Genomic DNA, 26,904 nt, shown 5'->3' on the forward strand with positions numbered 1-26,904 from the left:
CACCTCTACTCCCCTCTCTCTCGCCTAATTGCCTCTTTAAATAGCCCCGCCCTAGGGTGGGGCGGGGCCTCTTTCATTCCACACCGGGCTGTCATGGTGGTAAGTTCCAGCCTGTCCCTAAAGGGGCAGTGCGCTCCTTCACCACCCCACTGGTGAGCCCAGTGAAGTCAATGGCAGTTTTGTCATTGATTTCTCTGGGAGCAGGTGAGAGCTCCTTGTGCTGGGAACAGCACACAGAAGTTGGCCCTTTTTAATCATCCTGTGGTAGCTTGTGAGATGAGTGTCTGACTCCAGCAAAGGCCTTTGGCTCTCTCAAGATGGAATTCCATCTGCTTCAAGAAGGAGCAAGTTCTTCATCAAAACACAGCGGTCACTGACTGCCTCCTGAATGGCAAGCCTGGGGAGGCATTGCTTTCTGATTCTGACTAATGGACCATGCTGGATGGAAACGTCTCTCAGACCTTGAGCACTGCCACCAATGTGATCCCATGTATCCCCATGTTTTAAACATCCTAGGTAAAAACAGGCCATCCCATATCTCAGTCATGCCCATGCTTGTCCCTCTGCCCTTCAATGAATAATAATTAACCATAGGGGAAAAACAAAGACAACATAATCACTGCTATTTCAGACCTAGGCTTCCTGGATAGATCTCTGATTAGAAACCAATTCTGGAGTTCTACCAGAGGCTTTCTGTGTGACCTCAAGTGAATCACAGCCTCAGTACCCCATCTCTAAATTAGGGGAGTTGCAAATCCTAATTCCTTAGCGTTGGTAAAGTGGTTTTGATCTTCAAATAGAAGACAGAGAGAACTGCAGAGTAAACAATGGCCTCCCTCTAGACCCAGGTAAAGCTGTCAGGAAAGTACCTCTACATGTTCAGTGCTGACTAGCCCCTGCAAGGAACGTAACAATAGCCTATGAGGTCTGAAACTGAAATATCAAAGGAGGAGAAGCTCTCCCTGCTGTTTGCCATGTCCATGACGGACAGCTACAGCAAGCAGAAACCAGTGCATTGAAGAAGATCCCGTACTATGTGAATGTTCAAATCAACGTGTCTGGTCAATACTTGCACCCTCAATGGCTAGAATAGCATCTACACAGCGAGCGGCAGCGAGTTTCAGAGCTTGGGTCAACAGACTTAGGCTCATGCTACAGTACTAAAAAGAGCTGTGTAGACATTTGGGCTGGGTCTGGAGATCCGGCTCTAAAGCCCATCCCTCTCCCTAGGCTTCAGAGCCTAAACATATACAGCTGGTATATGAGCAAATCTCTCCACCCAGGCTCTGAGACTCGCTCGCTGAGTGGGTGCTTCTGTCAGCATAGCTAACGTCATTCAGGGAGATGGTGTTACTACACCGGTTGGACTATTGCGGTTGGCATACATTGTATCTACACCCGGGGACTCTGTCTCTAGAACTATGCCCATGAAGCTGGATCGGCAGAGCCCATGTAGCATAATCATGGTCTCTGTTGGGGAAGACTGCCTAATTCAGTAAGGGGTGTTCTCAGTGACAAACCATTCAAAAGGATCACTACTGGCCTGACATAAGCCAAATGCCAGAACCAGAGGGTCAAGTAGAGTCATAAACCAGAGGCAGAGGCAGAGACAGGGATCAAAGCTAGCAGTCTGAGGCTGGAGGGAAGTGGGGGCTGGAGGGACTGGAACAAGGGCAAGCACAGCTAAAGGCATGGTACGCATCAAGCAGCCACTGATCTGGTGTAGGAGCCAGGCTTATAAGCAGGGTTGCTAAACCAGCAGCCAGTCAGGGGCTAGGCCATTCTGTCAATTCCAAGGCAGTGCAGCTAGCAGGGAAGTTAGTGGGAGCAGGCCAGCAGCTGGTCCTGGCTGGTCTGGTCCCTGACACTCTGGGTTACAGAAGTCATGATCACAGCTCTCAGCAGTTTATCCCCACCAAATCTCTGAAGGTTTGGAGGTTTGTGTACCGTTACCGCTGACTTGAGATGGGGACATGGGAGAAACTCACAGTTAAGCTTTGCTGACCCATATCTCAGCTTTAGTAAAGCTTTTGATACGATGTCATATGACCGTCTCATAACCAAACTAAGAAATACAGCCTAGATGAACCTACTATAAGATGAGTGCATAACTGGTTGAAAAAGCATTCCCACAGAGTATCAACAGTTCGCAGTCAAGCTGGAAGGGCATATGAGTGGGGTTCTGCAGGGATTGGGTGCCTGTTCTACTCAGTATCTTCATAAATGATTTGGATAATGGCATAGAGAGTGCACGTATAACATTTGCGGATGATACCACGATAGGAGGGGTTACAAGCATTTTAAAGGATAGGGTTATAATTCAAAATGATCTGGACAAACTGGACAAACGGTCTGAAATAACTAGGATGAAATTCAGTAAGGACAAATGCAAAGTACTACACTTAGGAAAGAATAATCAGTTGTGCAAATACAAAATGGGAAACGACTGCCTTGGAAGGAGTACTGCAGAGAAGGATCTGGGGATTATAGTGAATCACAAACTAAATATGAATCAACAATGTAATACTGTTGCAAAAAAAACTGAACAACATTCTGGGATGTATTAGCAGGAGTGTTGTAAGCAAGGCACAAGAAGCAATTCTTCACTGATAAGACTCAACTGGAGTATTGTGCCCAGTTCTGGGCACCACATTTCAGGAAAGATATGGACAAATCAGAGAAAGTCCAGAGGAGAGCAACAAAAATGATTAATGGTCTAGACAACATGACCTATGAGGAAAGACTGAATAACTGGGTTTGTTTAGGCTGGAGAAGAGAAGACTGAGGTGGCACAGGATAACAGACTTCAAGTAGGTAAAAGGTTGTTATAAAGAGGAGGGAGATCAATTGTTCTCCTTAACCACTGAGGACAGGATAAGAAGCAATGGGCTTAAATTGCGGCAAGGGAGACTTAGGTTAGACAATAGAAAAAACTTCTTAACCGTCAGGAACAAATTGCCTAGGGAGGTTGTGGAATCTCTATCACTGGAGGTTTTTAAGAACAGGTTAGACAAACACCTATCAGGGAGGGTCTAGATAACACTTAGAATATCAGGCTTGGAAGGGACCTCAGAAGGTCATCTAGTCTAAGCCCCTGCTCAAAGCAGGACCAATCCCCAGACAGATTTTTGCCCCCTCAAGGGTTGAACTCATAATCCTGGGTTTAGCAGGCCAGTGTACAAACCACTGAGCTATCCCTCCCACCTTAGCTCTGCTTCAGTGCAGGGGACTGAACTGGATGACCTATCGAGGTCCCTTCCAGTCCTACATTTCTGCAAGTCAGAAATCCAGCAATCCAATAATCCTTCACAATGGACCAGCTCTTCAACTGGTGTAAATGACATAGCTCCACTGATTTCAACAGATCTTCATCAGTTTACATAAGCTCAGGCTATGGCCCAAAGCACGTACAATGCAGTGCATCCATTTCCAATGCTGCTCCTGTATCCAGCGAGTTATGGACTGGGCCAGCCAAATGAAAGAGACTGTCTAAGAATGTGCATTTATTGGTCAGCTTGTCTGTCATTGTAGCAAGTGCTGAGTTGACAGTGGCATGGTTGGACTGAAAGTCCTTAGACACGGCCAGGCGGTTAGGGGAGAGGCCCTGTTGGGCAGGTTCCCAAGCCCACATGCCAGGTTATTAACAAAAAAAGTGTGTGTAGCTGTTATTGAAACATAATGTTATGGCTATAAAAAGAGTCGACCTACTCAGGGTGAGCTGTGTTTTCATTTTACTTCTGTCTGGGCATATTAAATGATCAAGAATAAAATTTACTGAAGGTCCACGTCACCCACACATACACACACAACCCCTTGACTCTGGTTCCTCCAAACACTAGCAAGGGGATTGGCTGGGACACATGAAATTCTGTATTACACTCCCAGCCCCTCCTGTATCAGACTGCGGAGAAGTCTCGTGCTCACTCGCAGATAAGTGGGCCTGAGTCTCCTCTCACTCCGGGGTCACGTTGGTGTGACTCTGTGGGGTTACCCCAGTGTGAGGGAGGGGATAACTGGGCTCATTAAACCCATTATCCACACAAGGGGTGCCAAACACACAGACTTTCTCCTTACTCTTGCAAAGGGATTAGACCTATCAGAATACAAGGGACCTCCTGACTTGGGAGGGGAGCCCTTCTTAGCCAACAGGCCCATAAATTCTACATGGAGATCAGCTCTTCCATTCATGTGGTTGAAAATATTTCACTGGGCAGCTGTCCCCTCCCCCCCCCCCAGGCCCAAAACATCCCAGGGGATTACCCCACCTCCACCCCCAACTTCTCAAATAGAATGTAGTAATAATCTCTTACGTTTTTCTTAGCCCTGTTCACCCTGAAGTGCTTTACAAGCTACTGTAGCTACAAGGTTCACTTTCCTAGGGTTACCATATCTAATAAATAAAAAAAGAGGACCCTCCACGGGCCCTGGCCCCACCCATTTCCCCACCCCTAGCCCTGCCCCAACTCCGCCCCTTCCCCGCCCTAACTCCGCCCCCTCCTCCCTCCCACTCCCAGCCACGGGGAAAGGGCTGCCCCAGCGCTACCGGCTTCAGGGTTTGCCGGGCAGCCCCCAGACCCTGCGCCCCCGGCCGGCGCTTCACCAGTGCAGCTGGAGCCCGGGAGGGGAAGCGCCCAGCTGGGGGCGCAGGGTCTGGAGGCTGCCCGGCAAACCGTGAAGCCGGTAGCGCTCGGGCTTTGGGCAGCCCCTATGCCTCCGGACCCTGCGCCCCCAGCCGGGCACTTCCCCTCCCGGGCTCCGGCGGCGCAGGGTCCGGAGGCACGGGAGCTGCCCGAAGCCGGTAGCGCTCGGGCAGTCCGGCTCTTAAACAGAGCCGAGCTGCCCGAGTGCTACCGGCTTCGGGCAGCCCCCGTGCCTCCGGACTCTGCGCCCCCAGCCGGGCACTTCCCCTCCTGGGCTCCGGCGGCGCAGGGTCCGGAGGCACGGGTGGCTGCCCGAAGCCGGTAGCGCTCAGGCAGCCCGGCTCTTAAACAGAGCCGAAGAGGAGCAGAGCCTCCAGCCGCGGCGGCTCTGCTCCTCCCCGACTCTTCAGCTCTGTTTAAGAGCCGGGCTGCCCGAGCGCTACCGGCTTCAAAATCTGAAATCAATGAAGTGAGTTCAGTGGCGATACACTGAGGTAAATCCAGAGTAACTGTGAACCAGATCCTGCTCCCATTGAAATCAATGGACACATTTCAACTGACTGCACTGGATCAGGCCTTCTATTCATTTATATTTCAATAGTCACAAAGAATCCATCCTCCTCTGGGCCTTTTCAGGCTTTTGTGTCAATCCTTGTTATGCCCATAGATTGTAAATTCATGCCACACCCCTCTTCACTTTTCAGAGCAGGGGACAAATGAGCAGGGGTTTAGTTGCCATAGGTTTTCATCAGGGTCATGCCCTCACCAGTTAACCTTGTTTTAAGTGTGTGTTAATCAGTATCAGTGTTTCAAGCGCAGTTGTAAATAAAAAGCAAAAAACGCCGTCTGGTACAGAAAGTCCAGGAGCTGATCTGACAGCCCTGTGTTTACGGAGGGCTTCAAAGGAAAAGTATAGAAAAAGCTGTGAAGGGGACTTGTTAAAATAGGCTGGGTTCTTGATCTGTTGCATCTTAGCTACTCTTGTATCAGCGCTGACTTCTACACGTGCACTAAGTCCTGGTGCTAAACATCACCATCGAGCTTCTAGCGGATTGTAGCTACCGCACATACATGGAAACAATTTCCCTTTGCACTTGTACACAGCACGTCTCATTGGAGGATCTCAAAGCATGTTAATGAGGCCTCACGACCTGCTCCCCACCAGACATGGATGCGTTAGTGTAAAGTGAAATCTTCTTAACTGGAGCACTCCTGTGGACAGCCCCATTAAAGGGCCATTCCCAGCTGATGGCTTAACCCTGTACCCAAGGAAGTCATTGGGAGTTTTGTTGTTGACTTTAATGGAAGCTGGATCAGGCCTTATGGAAAGGGGGTCTTTAAAAAAAAACACGTCAAAATGATTTCCAGGCTCAGTGGTAAAATAATAGTTCCTGGATTCTCCAGTGACACTGATGTGAAACAGGCTCTGTTTCACTCTACATTAGCAAAGTGCATGCGACCACAGTCACATTCTTGTTGAGTTCGTGGCCTCAGTGATATCCCAGGGCAGTGGGTTCCACAGATTAATTGTGCATTGTGTCAAACAGTACATCCTTTTATCAGATTTCAGTATGTTGACTTTTAATTTCACAGGGTGCCTCCTTGTTTTTGTGGATTGAGGAAGGATGCATCAGTGTTCCTCATTGACCTCCTCTAGACCAGACATCAGGAGTGGCGGAAGCACCCTAAAACGGGGGAGGCATAGGCACCCGAACCGTGGCCCCGCCCTCCTGTGCCCTGCCCCCAAGGCCCCACCCCCACACCACCTTTTCCCCCCGAGCACCTGCCCTCCCGCTGCCCATTCCCCCGAGACCCTGCCCTCGCACCGCCCATTCTCCCCAAATCCCTGCCCTCACACTGCCCCTTCACCCAAGACCCTGCTCCCACACTACCTCTTCCTCCCAAGACCCTCTACCCCTGTCACTTGCCCTTACGGCAGGTAAAAAGTGATAGGGCCATGGCCCCTGGCTCCCCCTGTTCTGGTGCCCCTGCCAGACATTCTTTTTTTTACAGTAGCATGTAGAAGCCCCAGTGGAGTTCCAGGCCCTGCTGTGCTAGGCCGCGCTGTGTAAGCACACAGCAACAGACAGTCCCTATCCTGTAGACCTTACAATGTAACTAGACAAGACAAAGGGAAACAGAGGGGAAGTAACTTCCTCGAGGTCACCCCACAGGTCTGTGACAGAGCAGACAATACAACCCAGGCCTGCTAACTCCCAATCTAACACCTTATCACTGGACCACTCTGCCTCTCAGATTTCATATACCTCATTCACATCAGCTTTTATTTATCTCCTTGCTATTCTGAACTGCCCTAAACGTTATTACCTCTCCCCATGGGGGAATCCATGTCTTTTCTTGCTTTTCACTGGACCATGTCTAGGTTTGCTACGTGTTCCATGAAAGACTTGTGCCAGCACAGATTAACATTCTTGTGCCAGGCAATAGTTAACTACAGTGGTGTGAGCAATACTTCGATGACAATGCATGAGGAGATGTGATCTTGTCAGTTCCGATAGTTTGGCCTGGATCTGTACCAACCGGAAGATGACTAAAGAAACCCGGAGCACTGCAGAAAGCAATGCTGGAGTTTCATTAGTTGGCACGCTCCTCCTGGAGTCAACACTGAAGCAATACCCTGGCAGGGTGTTAGGGGGCGCTGTGTTTCTGGGGTGGTGTCACCCTTCAAAGGACTGAAAATTGTGATCATGACCACATGGGGTCATTATAAATCTCGTGGCACTTTCTGTAACAACATGGATACAAATCCTGGTGGCCTGCGCTAATTTCAATGCAGGTAACTGCATTCTGCTCAGCTGCTGGTCCTCATTTCTAATGAATAAGGTATTCTGCACTTCTTGCCTTAAACGGCTGTGCACTGTTTGCGATGTGTTGATAAATATTTACCATGCTTGAACCCTGTTTCAGTAATCTGTGTGCTCACCATCTGGAATGCCTTCCGTCAACCTAGCAGTGTCTATAATGGGGCTTTGGTTGGCTTAATTACGTCTCTTGGGATTTTTCACACCCTGAGCCACATAGGTAGGTCAACCTACATTTGAGGTGTAGATCAGGCTACAGGCACGTCTACACTTTGAGTTGGAGGTGTAAATTCCAGCTGGAGAAGCTAGTTCTGACTGATTTATAACCTCGGAGGCAGGCTACCGCGAGTATGTACCCATCTGAAATGCTAGCTACATCCGCAGGGCAGCCAGCCCCTCCCATCTCTGCAGCGACACTCTGTAGTGCAACACCCACTTGGCCTGAGTCCCAGGCCAGCATCCTAAGGCCTGGCCCATCCCTCCTCTTCTGTACACATCTCCAGGCTATTTGTGCAAGCTCTGAGGGATCTTATTTCCCACCACAAACCTCCATTCCAGTCCATCGAATATTTCCCGGTTTGGAGAAATCTCCAAATCCCAGCACGAGGAGCCGCTCCCTCTGATCTTGCACGCGCACTAAAAACGGATCTCTGCATGACCAGTTTCGACCGGGCTCTGTGTAGATTCGCTAGCTAATAACCGTATGTATTGGATTGATTTTGTTATTTTGTGCTAGCGTGGGGTTTACATTGTATAAGGGAGTGCAATGCATTGGGCTGGGCTCTTAAATAAACATCACACTAACAGCCAGACCCGCCACCCTTACACTGAGTAACGCCTCACTTTTCATGTCATCTCGTCGTTCTAGATCATCCCAGCTAGCTCCATGCACTGATCCTCCTTCCTTCACGTGGAATCAATCAAGCGAAGGTGCTTACATGGCCCCCAACACTGCAGTATCTGAGCCCGTCTCACTCTTCAGTGTATTTATCCTCCCAGCACCCCTGTGAGGCAGGGCAGTGCTGTTCTCCCATTGTACAGATGAGGAACTGAGGGGCTAAGTGACACAGTCTGTGGCACTGTGGACTTGATGCCTGGTCACCTGGATCCCAGACTAGTGCCTTAACCCTGGACCAGCCCTCCTCTCCGAAGAGGGGCTCAGGGCCTCCAATGCACCGTACCCACACTCTGAGACCTCTCTGTGCTGTCTGCGACCCTGCTGGGGAGGAAGTGGAGTCAGGGTGCACCGGGGTGCAGGGGGTGGGCCAGGGACAGGATTTGCAGAGGATGTGCACTGTCCACATTCCAACCCCACGGATCTACGCTCTGAAGTTAATAAACTGCCAGGTTTGCTCTGGATCCCCCTGCGGATCCTTGAGAGCTACTTCAGCCAGAGGGATAATAACCAGTAGCAAAGCTCCAGTAGTGCTGCATTGGTGAGGGAGAGGGAGCAGGAGGGGACAGAGCTGTGGCAGAGCTACAAGGCTTCATGCAGATCCCAGGGGCAGCTTTCCGCAGGGGAGCAAACTCTACCACCCCATGAGAGAACGATTCAGGGAAATCTCAGCTAGGAAATTCCCGTGTAGGCTTCCTCCCAAGAAATCCCCTCCTACAGCTTTTCACCTGGGAGGGAACAATCTAAGCCACTGATTTCACTGGGAGTAAGGATGGCAGAATCTGGACCTAGGTGAGTGAACCCACAGCACACACATTCGCAGTAAGGGGTACATACCCGTGTCTACGCACTCAGACTAAAATCTACCAGCCTGTGCTGCCATTGAATCACTTTTGAAGCCCTTGGCTAGAACAACATCTAACCCTTTGGAACTCGTTCGCTGCCTGACAGCTGAAAGCAGACAAGTTAACAGGTGCAGGAGCTGGAGTAGCCGCTGTCTAGCTGCGTATAAGAGAGACCTCTTCTGGTCGAAGAGAGGAGAGTTATGTCTACAGTCAGCCCTGCTTTCTTTTAGCTCACCAGCTAAAGGCTCCTACTTCTACCTTGTCAGATCCCCAGCTAGCATTGCCCCTCCATCATTGCTACCTGGGAGAGCCCTCCGCTGAGTTAGCACTGATCTCGGAGATGTAGCTTTGAATTGCCATGTGCCTTGCAAAATCAGCTGTAAAGCATGTGTGAAGTGGCTCCGCTGATTTGAGCAACAACTACTCACATACCTCAGATCAAGATTAAGCCCTAACACTTTGATATGCTGTGGAATAGGAAGAAGAAGAAGCAGATGAAGCCATAAGCTTTGGGCACAAAACTCTATGTCTTAGTTTCAATATGCTAAACTGCATTACCAGTAGTTTACCAGTTTCCAAATCGCATGTTGGGATGTTATTGCATCTGGTGAGTAAATACCAGTGAATGAAATAAACATCCCCTACCAATAAGATAGCCTGTCTCACTGAAACTCAGAGGTAAAGCGAGGAGCTGCTGGGGTTGGAGTATAGGACTTTCCCAGGTCAGTGGACTAGATGCCAAAGAAGGAACTCCTCCTGCATCATGGCCAGCAGAGAGATGCCCATGCTCATGTCCCACTGCACAACAACCTCCCTGATGAGTTTATGAAGGCACAACGTAGGCTTGCTGTACAATGTGAGCAGAGAGGAAAGGTGAAGACGGCAGACTAGAAAAAGAAGTCACCCATGCCCTTGTTCCTAAATCAGGTCGTTAGTAGTAAAGGACAGCCAGACAATTGACCAGGCTCAGATACACACGTCCAGTCGGAACTATTGCTCCGAAAAAATATCTCCTTGGGGGAGTGGGTGGGGATAGGAAGTTCTGCAAGATAAGTAACAGAATCTTATATGTGCCTGGTACCAAACTCATCCCTAGCATAATGGCTGATTTCTGTGGTGTTGCCTCATAGAGGAATTTGGCCCATTGTTTCTAAAGGCTATTCGCCAGTCAGTGGAAATCTGCAGCTCCTACCTGCACTGAGAAGCAAGAGCAAAGTAGAGATTGCCAGACTGGATCAGTTCCGAGGTCTAGCTAGACCAGATCCTGCCTCTGACAATGGCCGGCACCTGATGTGTCGGAGGAAGGTGCAAGAAACCCCACAGTGGGCAGATGTGGGAGAACCTGTCTCCCACGAAAATCTCATCCTAATCCCTAATCGGTAGGGAATGTCTTAAACCCTGAAGCATGGGGCTTCAAATCCCTTCCCAAGCTCTTCAGTTAGTATCAACTATCACAATACTAGGAATTGTTTCTGTTAGTGATACTTTTGCCTTCTGATTTGCTCTGTCAGAAAGTGGAATGATTCTCAGTTGCCTGGGCTTGCCTTGGAAAACTTTCCTTACCAGCCTTGTATCTGCCATGAGAGGAAGACCCAGGAATGGAGGATATTCAGCAAAAGCAGTGAGGGCGAGCACGAGACTATTGCTAGGGGGATATCGGAAACGCTTGCAGGTGAACCAGAAGCATGTGGGTTCTGAAAACAAGACCCTCTAGAAAAGGAGCATCAGTAGCTCGCTGCACTTAATGAGAGCCTGCACTGTACTCACTTTGGACGGGAGGGAGAGAGAAGACATTATAAACAAAAGCGTTACAGGTAACAACTCCCTTAGAAGCTACGCAGAAGAGAACGCATCCACACTGGTTTTCAACGCAAATACTTCTATCCATTTATTAACAAACCTTTGCACTTTGTTAGCACTTGTGTTATTATCACTGATGCCTGCATGCACGGCACTTTATGGACAAGTGTGAAGCCAATACCCTAAAGACAGGATCTCTAAGCATTTTAGAGGCTGTAATGACTTATACCTCAAACACAGAACACCACAGTGTTACTGGCCCCATTTTACATATGGGGCAACAGAGGGGTTAAGAGACTTGCCCAAGGCCACACACAGCAAGCCTCTGGCAGTGCTGGGAATAGGGGTCAGCTCTCCTGCAATCTAATCAGAAGGGCACCTTTTTTTCTCCACAGCTGTAAGGACAAGCCTCCCAGCTTCAATCCATTGGAACACCGTGCTCTGAGTTCCTTACCACAGACTTGCCACAAGCAGGGCTGCTGTGGCATTGCTCCTTTCTCTTTGGAACATCACTGGTGCAAAAGCCGATTGCTCAAAAATCATAACTCCCCGCACCTGAGAGTCTCTTTTGGGGCAAGAGGTTCATTGACACGTTACTGACACTGCATTCTGTCACCTGAGTACGGATGCCTGGTTAGTACAATCCGGAGCATCAATCAGTAGCTCACGCTCTTTAAGGCAAAGCTGTCTCTAGCAACTGAGCTGTTCACAACCTTGTGACTCAGGTTCTGATCTCAGCTACACCAGCGGAAAGCAGCAATAGAGCCAGTGAAGAGAATTTACACAGGTGGGACCCAGATTAGAATCTGACCCTATGTTTTCAGACCTGGTACCCACTGCTGTCAGCATAAGGGAGACCACATGCTAGTAATACATGTATCTCTGCACTTATTCCTGCCAAATGCAGCCTTTCCTAATTATCACTAATTATCCATGATGATCATTCCTTCCAGACACAGAGACAGAATCTCTCGGGGAAAAATCCCCCAGCACACAACTGCACAGTCCTGGTCCCCATCAATGAATTCCTTCCCTCCCATACTTCTCATCCTTAATCATTCCTTTATATCTTATTTTTTAATCGCTCTTTACTTACGAGCTCTGGCTTCAATCTCAGAGGCAATAAAAAGCAGCAAAAATCCCAGGAAAAAGGAAAACTCTCTGATTTCAGGAATCATTCTTCCTTTCAAGGGGAGGAGGGGGGAAAAAAAACCAAACCCCCAAACGCTTTCTTTGCAGAGCGTTTACAAAGGACTCAATATCCACCAAGCTACTTAAGAGCAGCAGCAAGCGGCCACCGAGTCAGCATATGAGACACAGGCACGACACAGCTAATTCCTTCTTTACTCAGAGCTCCCGCCAGCAGTTTGTTTTAGTCTCATCAAAGGCGCCTCCTTTTGGGGAAAGCGAGGAACTTTGTTAGTTGTTATTTTGAAAAAAAAATCAGCACTTTTTATTTTTTTTATTTTCCCACTTTTTTTTTTTTTTTTTTTTTTTAAGTTTTGTGAAATTCCTCTGCTTCTTGGCTGCACTAGGGGAGGGGCTTCAGTGAGGAGGATTTGGAAAGAGTGGAAACATATTAACCCCTCCCTTTCTGCAGCCTTCCCAGGAATATTCTCTCCCCCCCTCACCCCGTCATGGTGAATAACATTCCTAGGATTTTTCCCCCATCGTGCAGTTTTCTCCCTTCCCCCCAAATACCTTATCCTTCTGTAGAAAAAAAAAAACCCCATACTGAAGGTTTCTTACAACACATCAAAGGCTGTATCGTCAGTTTCACATCTGATATGTCCCCAGTCGGGGAAACGTATCCTGCTCTCAGGGTATATCGTCACTGCAGTTTACCCAAGTCCAGGCAGCCAGGTGAGCCAACCCTGGGTGTGAATGTCCACCCTGCTAAGCCACGCTCAAGTCATACCCCTGTAGCTGCGTCCACGCTGGTGCTGGGTTAACCTGAGTCAGGTGCTAGGATTTCTGGGGCGTAGCCCATGGTTCTTAGTGCTGCACTGAACTGTGCCACTCTAGGAATCGTTCCACAGTGTACTGTGGGAGAACTTGTCTGTCTTTCCCAGTTGATTGGCTCCTTGGCACCATAAGCAGCCAGGCATCAATTGCAGCAGCCCAAAGGCTACTCTTACTTATGCTGGGACTCAGCCCAGGGCCCACCAGTGCCCAGTATCAGGGGACCATAAAGATATCTTATAGCCACCATTCCCACACCCCATCTCAGTGCTGCACTGAGAGTTGCTCATCCACATCAGAGGATCTACGCCAAGGCCCTTGCTCCAAAGGGTTTACAATCCAAGTTTCATAGATTCAAAGCCAGAGAGGACCATTCTGACTATCTAGTCTGTCACAGGCCACAATTTTACCCAATAATTCCTGTATCGAGCCCAAAGATTCTCGTTGAGCTAGAGCCTATTGTTATGATGGAGGTTGGGCAATCACACCACCACCTTGTTAGAACAGCTGAGTAGGATAGCTGCCTTCCATTCACACTAAATGAGGGAGCAATTAAATGTCCCTTTGTTTAGTGGTAGCTGAAACAATGCAAAACCACTGCCCAAGGACTAGACCACATGCAAGCCCGGGCAATGGCTGCACCATGCAGTCCAAGTGTTTTCCTGGGAATCTGTTAACAAATGCTGGGATGGAGGATTGATTTAATTGCAACTGTGTGATTGTGCATGTGAGAGAGAAGCAGCAGAAATCCAAGGGGACAGCCAGAACAAGCATAGGAAACGGGATCTACGAAAAAGCCTAGAGAGAGAGAGAGAGAACTTTTTGGGTGGAGTACGGCTGAAAGAGGTTTGTAACTGTGAGCAAAGAAACTGTCTCCTGCTGTTTGATTCCTATTGTGCTCAGAGAAACAAAACTTTCTACATTTTTTGTAAATATTCAGGATTGCATCAAAGAAATACCTGACTCCATCATCAATTTCTCCTCTTCACTGAAATAACCTGCAAGACTCCTAATATTGGCCAAACACTCAGGTCAAAAGAGGTAATAACTTTTAGAAAGACATCCAATCATGCTTTAAACACTTCAGGTGATGGAGAATCTACCATGTCTCTAGGTAAGTTGTTCCAATGGTTAATTACCTTTGCTTAAAATAATGCTCCTTATTTCTACTCTGAATTTGTCTAGCTTCAGCTTCCAGAACTGGATCTTCTTATGCCTTTGTCTGCTAGATTAAGGAGCCCTTAAATCATTTTTGTAGGTCTTTTCTGAACCCGCTCCAATTTTTCAATAGCCTTTCCGAAGTAAAGACACCAGAAATCCAGTATTACATTAATAGTCTCATTAATGCCATATACCAAAGTAATACCACCTCCTTAATCTTACTCGATATTCTCTTGCTTATATATCCAAAGATAACAAGATAGCATTAGCCATCTTCACCACACCATTGCCCTGGGAGTTCATGCCAGTTGGTTATTCACCATGAACCCTATGTCTTTTTCAGAGTCACTGCTTTCCAGGATACAGTCCCTCATCCTGTAAGTGTGACCTACATTCTTTGTTCATATATATAGGCTTTGCAATTGACTGTGTAAGCAGAGTCAGGATGAGATCTACCCTGACATCTGGTGGTGAATTATGGCAAGTGTGGAAAAGAACTCCAGGGGCTGATCTTGTTTGCATAGCCACACCCACCCGCCTGGCATGAAACAACAGCAACTGAAAGTGGTTACTTTGGCTGGTGTGGGATCCCCAGTTTCTCTATTATTGGGGCAGGAAGAATAAAGGTTTGTTACCCTGATTCTGTGAATCAAGGCCAGTGGGACTGTTGTATGACAGAAGGACTCACCATTACCTAAGTAGCACTTGCTTGACAAGGGTCACAAAACCAAGTGAGGATGAGGACAGGTATTTGTACCTGATTGAATGGGGTCCCTTTGAGGTATTGAAATACCAATTGTACGGTCTTCTCTTTACACTGTTCAATGTTAGAGCTAGCTTTGAGTCCATTAGGAATCTAGTTACAGGCTGAAAAGTTTCAGAGTAGCAGCCGTGTTAGTCTGTATCCGCAAAAAGAAGAACAGGAGGACTTGTGGCACCTTAGAGACTAACAAATTTATTAGAGCATAAGCTTTCGTGGACTACAGCCCACTTCTTCGGATGCATATAGAATGGAACATATATTGAGGAGATATATATACACACATACAGAGAGCATAAACAGGTGGGAGTTGTCTTACCACCTCTGAGAGGCCAATTAATTAAGAGAAAACAAACTTTTGAAGTGATAATCAAGCTAGCTCAGTACAGACAGTTAGATAACAAGTGTGAGAATACTTACAAGGGGAGATGGATTCAATGTTTGTAATGGCTCAGCCATTCCCAGTCCTTATTTAAACCGGAGTTGATTGTGTCTAGTTTGCATATCAATTCTAGCTCAGCAGTTTCTCGTTGGAGTCTGTTTTTGAAGTTTTTCTGTTGTAATATAGCCACCCGCAGGTCTGTCACTGAATGACCAGACAGGTTAAAGTGTTCTCCCACTGGTTTTTGAGTATTTTGATTCCTGATGTCAGATTTGTGTCCATTAATTCTTTTGCGTAGAGACTGTCCGGTTTGGCCAATGTACATGGCAGAGGGGCATTGCTGGCACATGATGGCATATATCACATTGGTAGATGTGCAGGTGAACGAGCCCCTGATGGTATGGCTGATGTGATTAGGTCCTATGATGATGTCACTGGAATAGATATGTGGACAGAGTTGGCATCGGGGTTTGTTACAAGGATGTTCTTCTTTTTGTAGTTACAGGCTGCTGAGCTGAATTCACTTTGGGCTAATGATGCACCAGTACTGGAGCTCCCCTACTATGAGCTCAAATCATAAAAGAGCTGAAATCACTGAGTGATGTGTTAACTAGTGGGGGAGCCTGAAGCTATATTGCTAAGCAGCTAGCAGAGCAATTTGTGGGGATGACTGGAGGAGCAGCGAGGGGTGCAGAGCCTTGTGGGGATGGTTGGAGCAGCCCAATGAACGGTGAGTGGAGCTGTTTGCGGGGATGGCGGGAGCGGCTCACAGGTGAAGGCTGCGGCGGAACCCCACAAAGAGAAGGCCGGCCTCGGATCATGTAAGGTGCCCCTTAACACCCTGCATGCCCCCCTTTTACTCTGGGACTGCACTGACCAGGGACAGAGACTTTGGGGGTTGTTGGACTTTTGGGACTTTGGGTGGTTGCTGGACCCAAGAGACTTTGGGGGTGTTGGACTTTGGGGACTCTGGGTGATTTTTTGGGTTGCTGGATTCAGGAACTAAAGGGAAAAAACACAGCCCAATTTGCTGGGCTGGGCCTTTTGCTCATGGTTTGTGTTAGGAATCCGGTTTGTGGTGTTTTTTCCAATTTAATGCTGATGTCGTTTACCTCATGTTATTAAACATTTTCTGCTACACTCAGACTCCGTGCTTGCAAGAGGGGAAGTATTGCCTCTTAGAGGCACCCAGGGGGTGGTATATAATTGGCCCAGGTCACTGGGTGGGGGCTCGAGCCGGTTTTGCATTGCGTTATTGAAACGGAACCCCTAGATACAGAACCCAGCCTTTGTTGCTGCCAACTTAGATGGGCAGAAGGGTTACAACTGTATAAAAACATATATTGTTCAAGTGAGCCCAGCTTACCAATGATCCAGATTGCTCTGTATAACTGAACTGTCATTATTATTTACCACTCCACCAATTTGTGTGTCATCTGCAAACTTACCCAGAAATGATTTGATATTTCTTCCAGACCATTGACAAAGATATTGAATAGCTTTGGGTCAAGAAAAGATCCACTAGAGACACCCTCTGCCTTGTCCTCTGAACTGTTTTCCTAAAGAAGGCAGCAGTGACATTTGAAAAGATCTCTAATGTGTGTCTGCTGACAAGACTATGAAAATACGTATCTTAGAGAGAAGAGAACTGATCATATACAAAGTCTGAGACAATACAGTTATTCTGGCTCTCCACTGCAACTTTAGCCCCTGATGTCAAGGGATACTGACCATGGCCACGTGACAGGGGTAAAACCCAGGGCCGGTGCTACCATTTAGGCAAACTAGGCGGTTGCCTAGGGCGCCAAGATTTGGGGGTGCCAAAAAGCGGTGCCCCCAATTAATTTTTTTACAGCGTTCCTACACCCCCTCCCCGAGCGCGCGGTCGCCGCTCCATTTCTCTAGCCTCCCAGGCTTGCAGCACCAATCAGCTGTTTGGCACCGCAAGCCTGGGAGGGGAGGAGAATTAGAGCGGGGGGTGGCGTGCTCAGGGAGGAGGCGGAGCAGAGGTGAACTGGGGTGGGGAGCTGCCGCATGGCTCCCCGGGCCAGGGAGGTGGGGAGCTGCCACGGGGGTGCCTCAGGGCGGGGTGGGGGAGCTGCCGCAGGGCTCCCCACCCCAGCTCACCTCTGCTACGCCCCCTCCCCGAGCACGCTGTTGCTGCTCCACTTCTCCCACCTCCCAGGCTTGTGGTGCCAATCAGCTGTTTGGCGCCGCAAGCCTGCTCGGGGAGGAGGCAGAGCAGAGGTGAGCTGGGGTGACGAGCTGCCGCACGGCTCCCTGGGTGGGGAAGCTGCCTTGGGGGGGGAGGGGCGCAAGGTGGAAGTTTTGCCTAGGGCGCGAAACTTCCTTGCACTGGCCCTGATAATACCTGATGGCATGTGACAGAGGCAGGAAATAAAAGTCAGTCTGGCATCAAGCACAATGTTTTTCCATGGCGTGGAGAACGTTAGGTGATGAGCTGAATTAAAGTTAGTTTATGTAAGGGGTTGTGGGAAGTAAAACCTGCAGTTGGAGTTGAGATGGTGATGTGACTTCTGAGGACTCTGAAGTCCATTTGGTTTCAACGAGCCACCATGGCAGGGGCAATGGACTCTTCCTACAAGTGGAGAGGCTATGAGGTCCCACCCCCTCCATGGCTCCACCCGTCCCTCCGCTTCCCCCCGAGACCCCACCCCCTGGCCAAGCCAGAAGCCAGAGCTCGTCAGGGGAGCTTGGGCGTCTCCATCTGTTTGGGGTGGGGGGACCCGAGAGCAGCCCCCGGCCTGTGTCCCTGCTCCCCGGACCTCCCGCCCAGGGAAGTTGGAGGGTCTGCAGCTCCCCAGACTGTTTTTACCCAGGCTAGGCTCCAGCTTCCAGGCTGGCTGGCAGGGCTGGCCTTACCATGAGGCGAACTGAGGCGGCCATCTCAGGTGCCAGACTGTGGGGAGGCGCCACTAGGACCCAGAATGTAGAAAATTGTGTCTGCTGTATTCTTTCTGCTCTAGATGCATAGAGATGGTGGAGTGTGGTGCTGGAGGAAGGAGGGCACAAGAGACATAACAGGCAGGCAGGAGAAAAGGGGAGAGGGAATAACAGAAAGCAGCAGGAGCTGCACGGAGAGAGAGGAGGAAGAGCCTCTTATGTACCTCTCTAGCACCCCCAGGAGCCTGGACTGATTAACACCAGCTTCTCTGGGAGCTTCCTGTTTCCTGCTGCTTCCCTGAACCCACTTGAGGAGAACAGGCAGTCAGCTGAACTAGTAGGAGCCAGTTAGGCCCTTAAGACGCTGATATCTTCCCTCACTCAGGCCCTGCTACCAGCCTGCTTATTTGTCCCCTTCAATTGAGTGTTGAGAGCCACTATAGCTGGCACAGAACAGCAGTCATGAGTGAAAGAAGAAAACGCCCCTCTGGGGCAGCATTCAGAAAAAGAAAAAAGCAAAGGAAGCGTTTCTATTTAAGCAGGAAGGAGCTCTCCTGAGATACATAGACACAAATGTTCATGGTGAGCCTTCCGGCCCCAGCGAGGATGTGAGTGGTGAGGAGATGCCTGATCTTCCAGTTAGTCAGAGTGCAGGTGACCTGGCAGCTACTGCAGCATCCATATCTCCGTCTCAAATGGATGTAACCATGCACAGTCCTGAAGAAAAGTGTAGATCAGAGAAGAGTGTGGTGGAGATGCAAGAAACAGCTGCTGCTGAGTTTAGTTCCTTAAGTCTAGATGATCCAGGACTTTGAACCCACATGAGCAGTACCTTGAAGGACTTCCTTGTACTGCATGAGCCACACCAAGTGAAAAACTTCCTGTTTCCCAAGGACAATGAAAATAGAAGTTTCCATCCAACACATTACTGCCGTGAAATCCACAATGGTGACAAAGTGGAGAGGCCATGGCTTATGTACTCAAAAACCCAGAATGCTGCATACTGTTTTTGTTGCAAACTCTTCCAGTCTAATGTTCCAGCCACACTGGGTTCTACAGGAACAAAGGACTGGAAAAATCTGGCTAGAAATCTGGCATGCCATGAGAAGGCAGCAAATCACCAGAGAGCATTCCATAGATGGAAAGAGCTTGAGATGAGACTAAGGTTAAAGGCCAGCATCAAGAGAAGATTGCATCAGAGTCTCTTTATTGGCAAAATGTTCTGAAAAGGCTCATTGCCATTGTGAGAATGCTTGCTACCCAAAACTTAGCACTGCATGGCACTTCAGATCAGCTGTATGTGCCAAACAACGGAAACTTCCTTAAAATTGTGGAGCTGATGGCTGAGTTTGATGCTGTACTCCAGGAGCATCTAAGAAGAGGCACCACCCAAGAAATGTACACACACCACTACGTTGGAAAAACAATTCAAAATGAGATCATACTCTTACTGGCAACAAAAGGCAAACAGAAGTTTGTGGCAGATCTGAAGTCAGCAAGATATTACTCTCTTATTCTGGACTGTACACCTGACATCAGCCATATGGAACAAATGACTTTAATGGTGCGTTTTGTAACAACAACAGAACCTAGTGAAAAAGTCCCTGCAATGGTGACTGTCAGAGAGCATTTTCTAGAATTTATTGACACTGATGATACAACAGGAGCTAGTATGACAAATGTGCTTCTTAAAAAGCTGGAAGATACGGGAATTGCGATAGCTGACATGAGAGGTCAGAGCTATGATAATGGTGCCAACATGAGAGGAAAGAACAGAGGAGTGCAGACACAGATCTGCGAGTTAAACCCTCGAGCTTTTTTTGTCCCATGCAGTTCTCATTCATTGAACTTGGTGGCCAGTGATGCAGCATCAGCTTCTAGTGAGTCTGCTGAATTTTTTAATATAATTCAAAGCATCTATGTATTTTTCTCTGCATCAACTCATAGATGGCAAATTTTGAAGCAACATCTGGGGACATCCTCGCTGACACCAAAACCACTGAGTGCCACACGATGGGAAAGTCGAGTGGAGGAGATAAAGCCTATCAAACACCAACTTGGGAAGATAGATGATGCCATAGTTGCCATTATGGAGGATAATGCTATGACAGGAACTGTTCATGGGAGAACAGAGGCAGAGGGAAATGGAATCACCAGAAACATACATAACTTCACATTTCTGTGTGGCTTAATGTTGTGGCATGACATACTGTTTGAAATAAATGTTGTAAGCAAGAGACTCCAAGGTGTTGACCTTGATATATCTGGAGCAATGAAACAACTGGACAAAGCAAAGTCATACCTACAGTCAGGGCCGGCCTTAGCAAGAGCGGGGCCCGCTTCCTGGGGGCGGGGCTTGCCACTGGCAAGCCCCGCCCCCAGGAAGCGGGCCCCGCTCAGGCTGGGGTCGCGGGGTTTGGGTCCGGGCCGGAGCCGCAGGGGCCGGGGCCAGGCTGGAGTCGCTCGGCCCGGGGCCGAGCCGGCACGCTGGGGCCCGAGCCAGAGCCGCCAGGTCCCGAGGGGCTCGGGCCGGGGCTGCTCGGGCCAGCGCCCCAGGGCCCAAGCCGGGCCGGGGGTGCTCGGCCGGGGCCGGAGCCGTGGGGCCCGAGCCAGGCCGGGGGTGCTCGGCCGGCACCACTCGGCTGGGGCCGGGGCCTGAGCCAGAGCCGCTGGGGCCGGGGCCAGGCCGGAGTCGCTCGGCCCGGGGCCGAGCTGACGCGCCGGGACCCGAGCCAGAGCCGCCGGGGCCCGAGGGGCTCGGGCCGGGGCCGCTTGGGCCAGCGCCCCAGGACCCGAGCCGGGCTGGGGGGTGCTCGGCCAGGGCCGGAGCCGTGGGGCCCGAGCTGGGCCGGGGGTGCTTGGCCGGCACCGATCGGCTGGGGCTGGGGCCGGCGTCCTGGGGCCTGAGCCAGAGCCGCCGGGGCCTGAGCCAGAGGTGTTCGGGCCGGGGCCGGGCCGGCGCCCTGGGGCCCGAGCCGGGGCCGGGGGTGCTCGGCCGGGGCCGGAGCCGTGGGGCCGGAGCCGGGCCGGGGGTGCTCGGCCGGGGCTGGAGCCGTGGGGCCCGAGCTGGGGCCGGGGGTGCTCGGTCGGGGCCGGAGCCGTGGGGCCGTGCTGGGGGTGCTCGGCCGGAACTGGGGCCGCTGTCCCGGGGCCCGTGCCGGGCTGGAGCCAGAGCCGCCAGGGCCGCTCGGCCAGGGCCGGACTGGGCCGCGCTGCGCCTCCCAGGAGCCCTCCTCGCGCCCCCGCCCCCTTACCTGTTGCTGCCGCCGCCTGCCCCTTTTCAGACTTCCCGCGAACATCTGATTCGCGGGAAGCAGGGGAGGGGGAGGAACAGGGGGCGGAGCATTCAGGGGAGGGGAGGAGGGGGAAGTGAGCTGGGGGCGGAGTGGACAGCTGCGGGGCCCTCTTAGGCGCGGGGCCCAATTCAGCCAAATCGGCTGAATTGGCTTAAAGCCGGCCCTGCCTACAGTCTTACCGGTCAGATGAGGGATTTCAAAACGTTCTGAAGAGTGCATGGAAGTTGGCAGAGGAGCTTCACACTGAAGCTATTTTCCCACCCATTCAAGAATACAAGAGTCACCGAAGAAGAAGACATTTTGATTACGAGGCATGGGATAATTCCATAAGAGACCCCAAACAACAATTCAAAGTTGAATTCTTTAACCAGGTGCTAGATTGTGCAATACAGTCAGTTGAACGTTTCATGCAGCTCAAGGAACACAGCAATATATTTGGGATGTGGTATGATATTCCAAAACTCCTCACTATACCTGAAGAAGATCTACACCAGCAATGCAGGGCACTAGAGACAGTGTTGACACATGATGACATGCGCGATATTGATGCAAGTGATTTAGGTGATGAACTGAAAGCCCTTTCAAGATACATTTCAGCAGGATCAACTCCAAAGGCTGTTCAGGAATATATGTGCACAAATAAGGTGACCACCCTCTTATTCATAGATTCATAGATTCATAGATTATAGGACTGGAAGGGACCTCGAGAGGTCATCGAGTCCAGTCCCCTGCCCGCATGGCAGGACCAAATACTGTCTAGACCATCCCTGATAGACATTTATCTAACCTACTCTTAAATATCTCCAGAGACGGAGATTCCACAACCTCCCTAGGCAATTTGTTCCAGTGTTTAACCACCCTGACAGTTAGGAACTTTTTCCTAATGTCCAACCTAGACCTCCCTTGCTGCAGTTTAAACCCATTGTTTCTGGTTCTATCCTTAGAGGCTAAGGTGAACAAGTTCTCTCCCTCCTCCTTATGACACCCTTTTAGATACCTGAAAACTGCTATCATGTCACCTCTCAGTCTTCTCTTCTCCAAACTAAACAAACCCAGTTCTTTCAGCCTTCCTTCATAGGTCATGTTCTCAAGACCTTTAATCATTCTTGTTGCTCTTCTTTGGACCCTTTCCAATTTCTCCACATCTTTTTTAAAATGCGGCGCCCAGAACTGGACACAATACTCCAGCTGAGGCCTAACCAGAGCAGAGTAGAGCGGAAGAATGCTTTTGGATTTTCTTTCCAAATGCTTTTGTTGTTCTGCGCATACTTCTAACACTTCCTGTAACAGTTGCCAGTGGAGAACACAGCTTCTCCAAGCTGAAGTTAATAAAAACACATCTACGCTCCACAATGACACAGGAGAGGCTGGTCGGCTTTGCAACCATCTCAATAGAGCATGAGCTGGCCCAGACTGTGGACCTTCAGGAAGCAGTTCAAAGCTTTGAAACCAAGAAGGCACTGAAAGCACCACTTTTATTATTCAAACAGATAAAAATGCCAGTGTTTACTATGCAGACAAGAAAAGTTACATTTGCTGTTCAGGCGTTTGAAAGTTAAGTGTTACTTAAAATTTTTGAACAAGGCATTTTAAGTTGTTAGTTCTCCTTTATTGGGGTAGGTAGCAAAGCAGTACCATGAGAGAAGTAGAACAGGAAGAAGGCAAAATTGAGATCTTTCAAAGTTTTGGCCCAAGCGAGGGGGCATGGGGGCGTCATTTGAGCTCCCCACCTCAGGTGCCAAAATGTTGTGGGCTGGCCCTGCTGGCAGGGGGGCAGGGCCTTGGGGGGAAGAGGAGGGGGAGGGGCCCAGGCCCCTGCCAAAGGTGGATGGGCCTGACCTGTCCACTTCAAAAGTGGGAGAGCCATGGCCCTAAGGCTCTCCCTTCCCCTCCCCCCGTTCCGGCGCCCCTACACCATGGGATGCTCGTTCAAATGCTGGCAGTTGGGCCATGACTGTTAGAAGAGAGAGCTGAGACTTGCCGACTAGAGATGGGTTGTTCCAGGACCTGGCTGAAGGTGCCAGAAATGGACTCTCAAGACACCAGAGACTAGTCTCATTGGGGACTGTGTGGGTCCAGGTTACTGAGAAGGAGGCCGTAAGACCACGTTTGGAGGCTGTAGGACCCAGCAGCTTCTGAGAACGATGTCTGAAACTGGGATCTGTAATAAGACTTCCCTGTGCTTGGGAGGATAAAGAGGGCCCCTCTAGAGGAACAGTAAATGAGTTCATTCATGGGTTTACTTGTCATTAATAAAGAAAGAGTTTGTTAACTAAGTCTGGAGTGGGGCACCGGTTGCCAACCCTCCGGGATTGTCCTGGAGTCCCCAGAATTAAAGATTATGTCATGTGATGGAACCTCCAGAAATACGTCCAACCAAAATTGACAACCCTAAGTGGAGCTGTGGTGACTGGGATTTCCTGCAGTGACCTTTGAAAAGCACCTACCATATTTCTTAGTGAGCACCAGGCTCCTGTGAGGGGCCGGAATAAAGGGACAGAGTGAGGGGTGACACCATATAAAATTTCTAAGTGCAAAGCTCAGTGATGGCAGCAATTATCCAAGCTCAGGACGTAGGATGAGTTTTCTTCGTGCTGCTCCTTTACCAAAAAACATAAATAAAAAATCCTCCTTTTCTCTCCATTAGGCCAGATAGGGAGGTGTGTCACTCTCGCAACTTGACGCAAATACTGAACTGGAAAAATTCTTATGGAGGCTGCCTGAAAGATTCATTAAAATAACTTGGCAATTCGTTTTCACACAAGCATTCGATCCTCCAGAGACTCTTCTTTCAGGAAAGCAACCGCATCCCTGATTTAGCGTAATAGTTCTTAAAATCAGGATCCTGGCAGTAGCGTTGGCATCAAGAGAGATTGCACTGACCCACCGTCCTGCCCTCCTAAGGTAGGCATCCAAAGTGCCACACCTTTCAGGACTAGGAAGGGGAGGCAAAGCCTCTATGGACAAGACAGAGGCCAACCACTGAGCAGGGGAGAAAGGAGGGGAAAAGGTCCAAAAGGAAAGAGTGGAAAGTGATGGGGAGAAAGAGAAAAAGGAAGGGAAAAGAAGAAAAGAGGGAGAGGCCAGGGTTAAAAACCTCAGAAGAAAGTGCATGCATGTGTGTATGTGTGATGCCCACGCTCCAGCCTCAGTATGTGTGTGTTTGCCTTTCTCTTATGTCTCTGTTAATTTTCACCCTGGATCTTGCCCCGTTCATTGCTCAAGAAGGCGTTTTTCATAGAGTTTGTCCAACCAAGTGTCTTCCATCATATAAGAATGTTTCGATTTAAACTGGAGGCTGACAGATCCAACAAGGAAGAGACCAGCTTTAAGCTGGTTTTGTTTTCTTCCAGGTGCTAAAAATTGCATTTGTCGTCTACTTGCAATTAATCGCTGCCCAGGTGACCAATCTGGAGGGCACTGTTCACAATCCACATGTTCAGCAGATGTTTTCTCTCCGTGACAGGAATGCACCTCAGGATTTAAAAGCTCACTCATTCAGCTTCCACAAAGAGATACAGGCTAGGAAGGGATCTACTCCCAAGACCATTTATATGCAAAGCAGCTTATTCCATTTCTAAAGCCTACGAACAGCTAAACCCACATAAGTTAGCACAATCTGGAGTCAGGTATCAGCAATGCCTCCTACACACGCCCAGGGAGCAGACCACCGGCACACCCCCTATAGTGCAATTGTAAGCACTCAACCGCTGATGTTCAGGTGCAGTCAGTGTTTATACCCTGCACCTGCTTTCCCATATAACCTCATTCTTAAAGGGATCTGTCTCCCTTAAACAGATTACTAATTAAGCTACCACAGTGTTCTCTGCACTGGCCAAGGTCCAGGAGAAGACTTGGTCCCCGCCACTGCAAAGTAAACCATCAGCTTAAACACAGTGGAGGTTCAGAGGAAAGTTTTGTCTTGAGGTGTTTTGATTTTTCTTTTTAATATCATGACACAGGTGACAGCTGTTAATTCTTTTTCAGCCATGAGAACAGCCACCAGGGAAGAACACCATACGTAGGAGTGATTCGACCTCCAACGTACAACACTGACTCTGCATATAGGGCAGGAGTGGGAGGGACCTGACACCTTTGTAGGACACCGATGGCTGCACAGTTGTGGTACACAACCCCTGTTACCACAGTGGCAGGAGATCTTCATCAAGCATGAAGATAAAAGTCTCAATCCCATTCACAGTGAACAAGGGTCCACAGCACAAAAGCCACCAGTGAACAAGTAGGATGATGTAACAGATAGCCAATGGAATGCTTGGAATGTTGGAATATGAATATGCATAGAAAGATCTGATAGCTAACAGGACAGTATAAAAGTCAGATGCTTGGAGAGAGAGAGAGAGGTTAGGAGCTGCCGAGAAGGAAGAGAGCAGAGAGGAGAGGAACAGCTGGAGAAACAGGAGCTGAGGAGAACAGAACAGATGCAGACCTGGAAAAGCAGCAGCAGCAGAAATCAGTGGACAGAGTAAACCTGCCAGCTTTAATTATAGCAAAGCATAGTATAGTATAGCATTAGTATGTGTGTAGGTTAATAAAGATGCATGAATTTAAGAACTGCTGTCAGTGATCTGTAACAGACTGGCCATCTGTTCCAGAGCGGATCCACTTGGAATCATTTGAACTGTACATTATTATGGCTTAAAATGCTCTTTAACTGGCAATAAGGGATTTGTGTTCTCTTTAGATTTTTAAAGTATTACCATATTAGGGATTATTAGTTACATTAATAAAAAGGTGCCTTGTTTTTGGAAAGAAGACTGACTGTGTCAATCGTTTATCTGTGTCCTTCAAGTATTTCCTTAACTACCCTGGAGACCCATACCTTAGGAAGGACAGATTAAGGGGGCAATAGTAGGTTATTCTAGGGATTCTCCGAAACCTGTTTTGGGGGGTAACCATTTGACCTGCATTCATGGACCCAGCTCTGCTTTAGGCCTCATTAGAGCAGTCTGATTGTAAAAGACATGCCACTGAGCTAGGAGATTCCCCCAGAAAACCACCCCCAAAGCTTCTTTGGAAGCTGAGCATGGCGCTGAAGGAGACTCGTCGCAAGGCAATCAGCACCTGTATGTGGATCAGCAACACAGAAGCTCGAGGGAGGATGCCCCTGGCTGTAAGTTTTAGTACACATATCACCTTGCTCTGCCACCTTCTTTCCTGTTTCCACTTCCATTTTGATGAGTGGCCAAATGCAGGTAAGAGCAGAGCAGTCCATTGAGGGTGACTCTCTATGGAATATTGGATGAAAATCAGTGTCTGAGCATCGCGTCGCATGTGTTCACAGTGAAATGATCTCTGAGAACATTCTCACTCTGTTGTGATAGATCACACCCAGTGGAAGATCCCAATAGGTGTGTGAAGGAGTGTATCTTAGTCTCAGAGGAGAACCTCAGTAGTGTCTTCCAGCCAGACACCCAAC

The 26,904-nt window shown here is 49.2% G+C and overlaps 1 protein-coding gene across 1 annotated transcript in view; it reads right to left on the bottom strand.

Annotated features, from left to right (window-relative positions):
• Nucleotides 1–12,371, bottom strand: part of CHRDL2 (chordin like 2) — a 69,078-nt gene extending 56,707 nt beyond the window's left edge. The window contains exon 1 of the mRNA XM_065596263.1: nucleotides 12,099–12,371. Coding sequence (XP_065452335.1) covers nucleotides 12,099–12,180 — 82 coding nt within the window. The 5' untranslated portion in view covers nucleotides 12,181–12,371. The remainder of the gene's footprint in view (nucleotides 1–12,098) is intronic.
• Between the last annotated feature and the right edge of the window lie 14,533 nt (nucleotides 12,372–26,904).

The sequence above is a fragment of the Chrysemys picta genome, chromosome 1 (genome assembly GCF_011386835.1).
Source record: "Chrysemys picta bellii isolate R12L10 chromosome 1, ASM1138683v2, whole genome shotgun sequence".
Lineage (NCBI taxonomy): Eukaryota > Metazoa > Chordata > Testudines > Emydidae > Chrysemys > Chrysemys picta.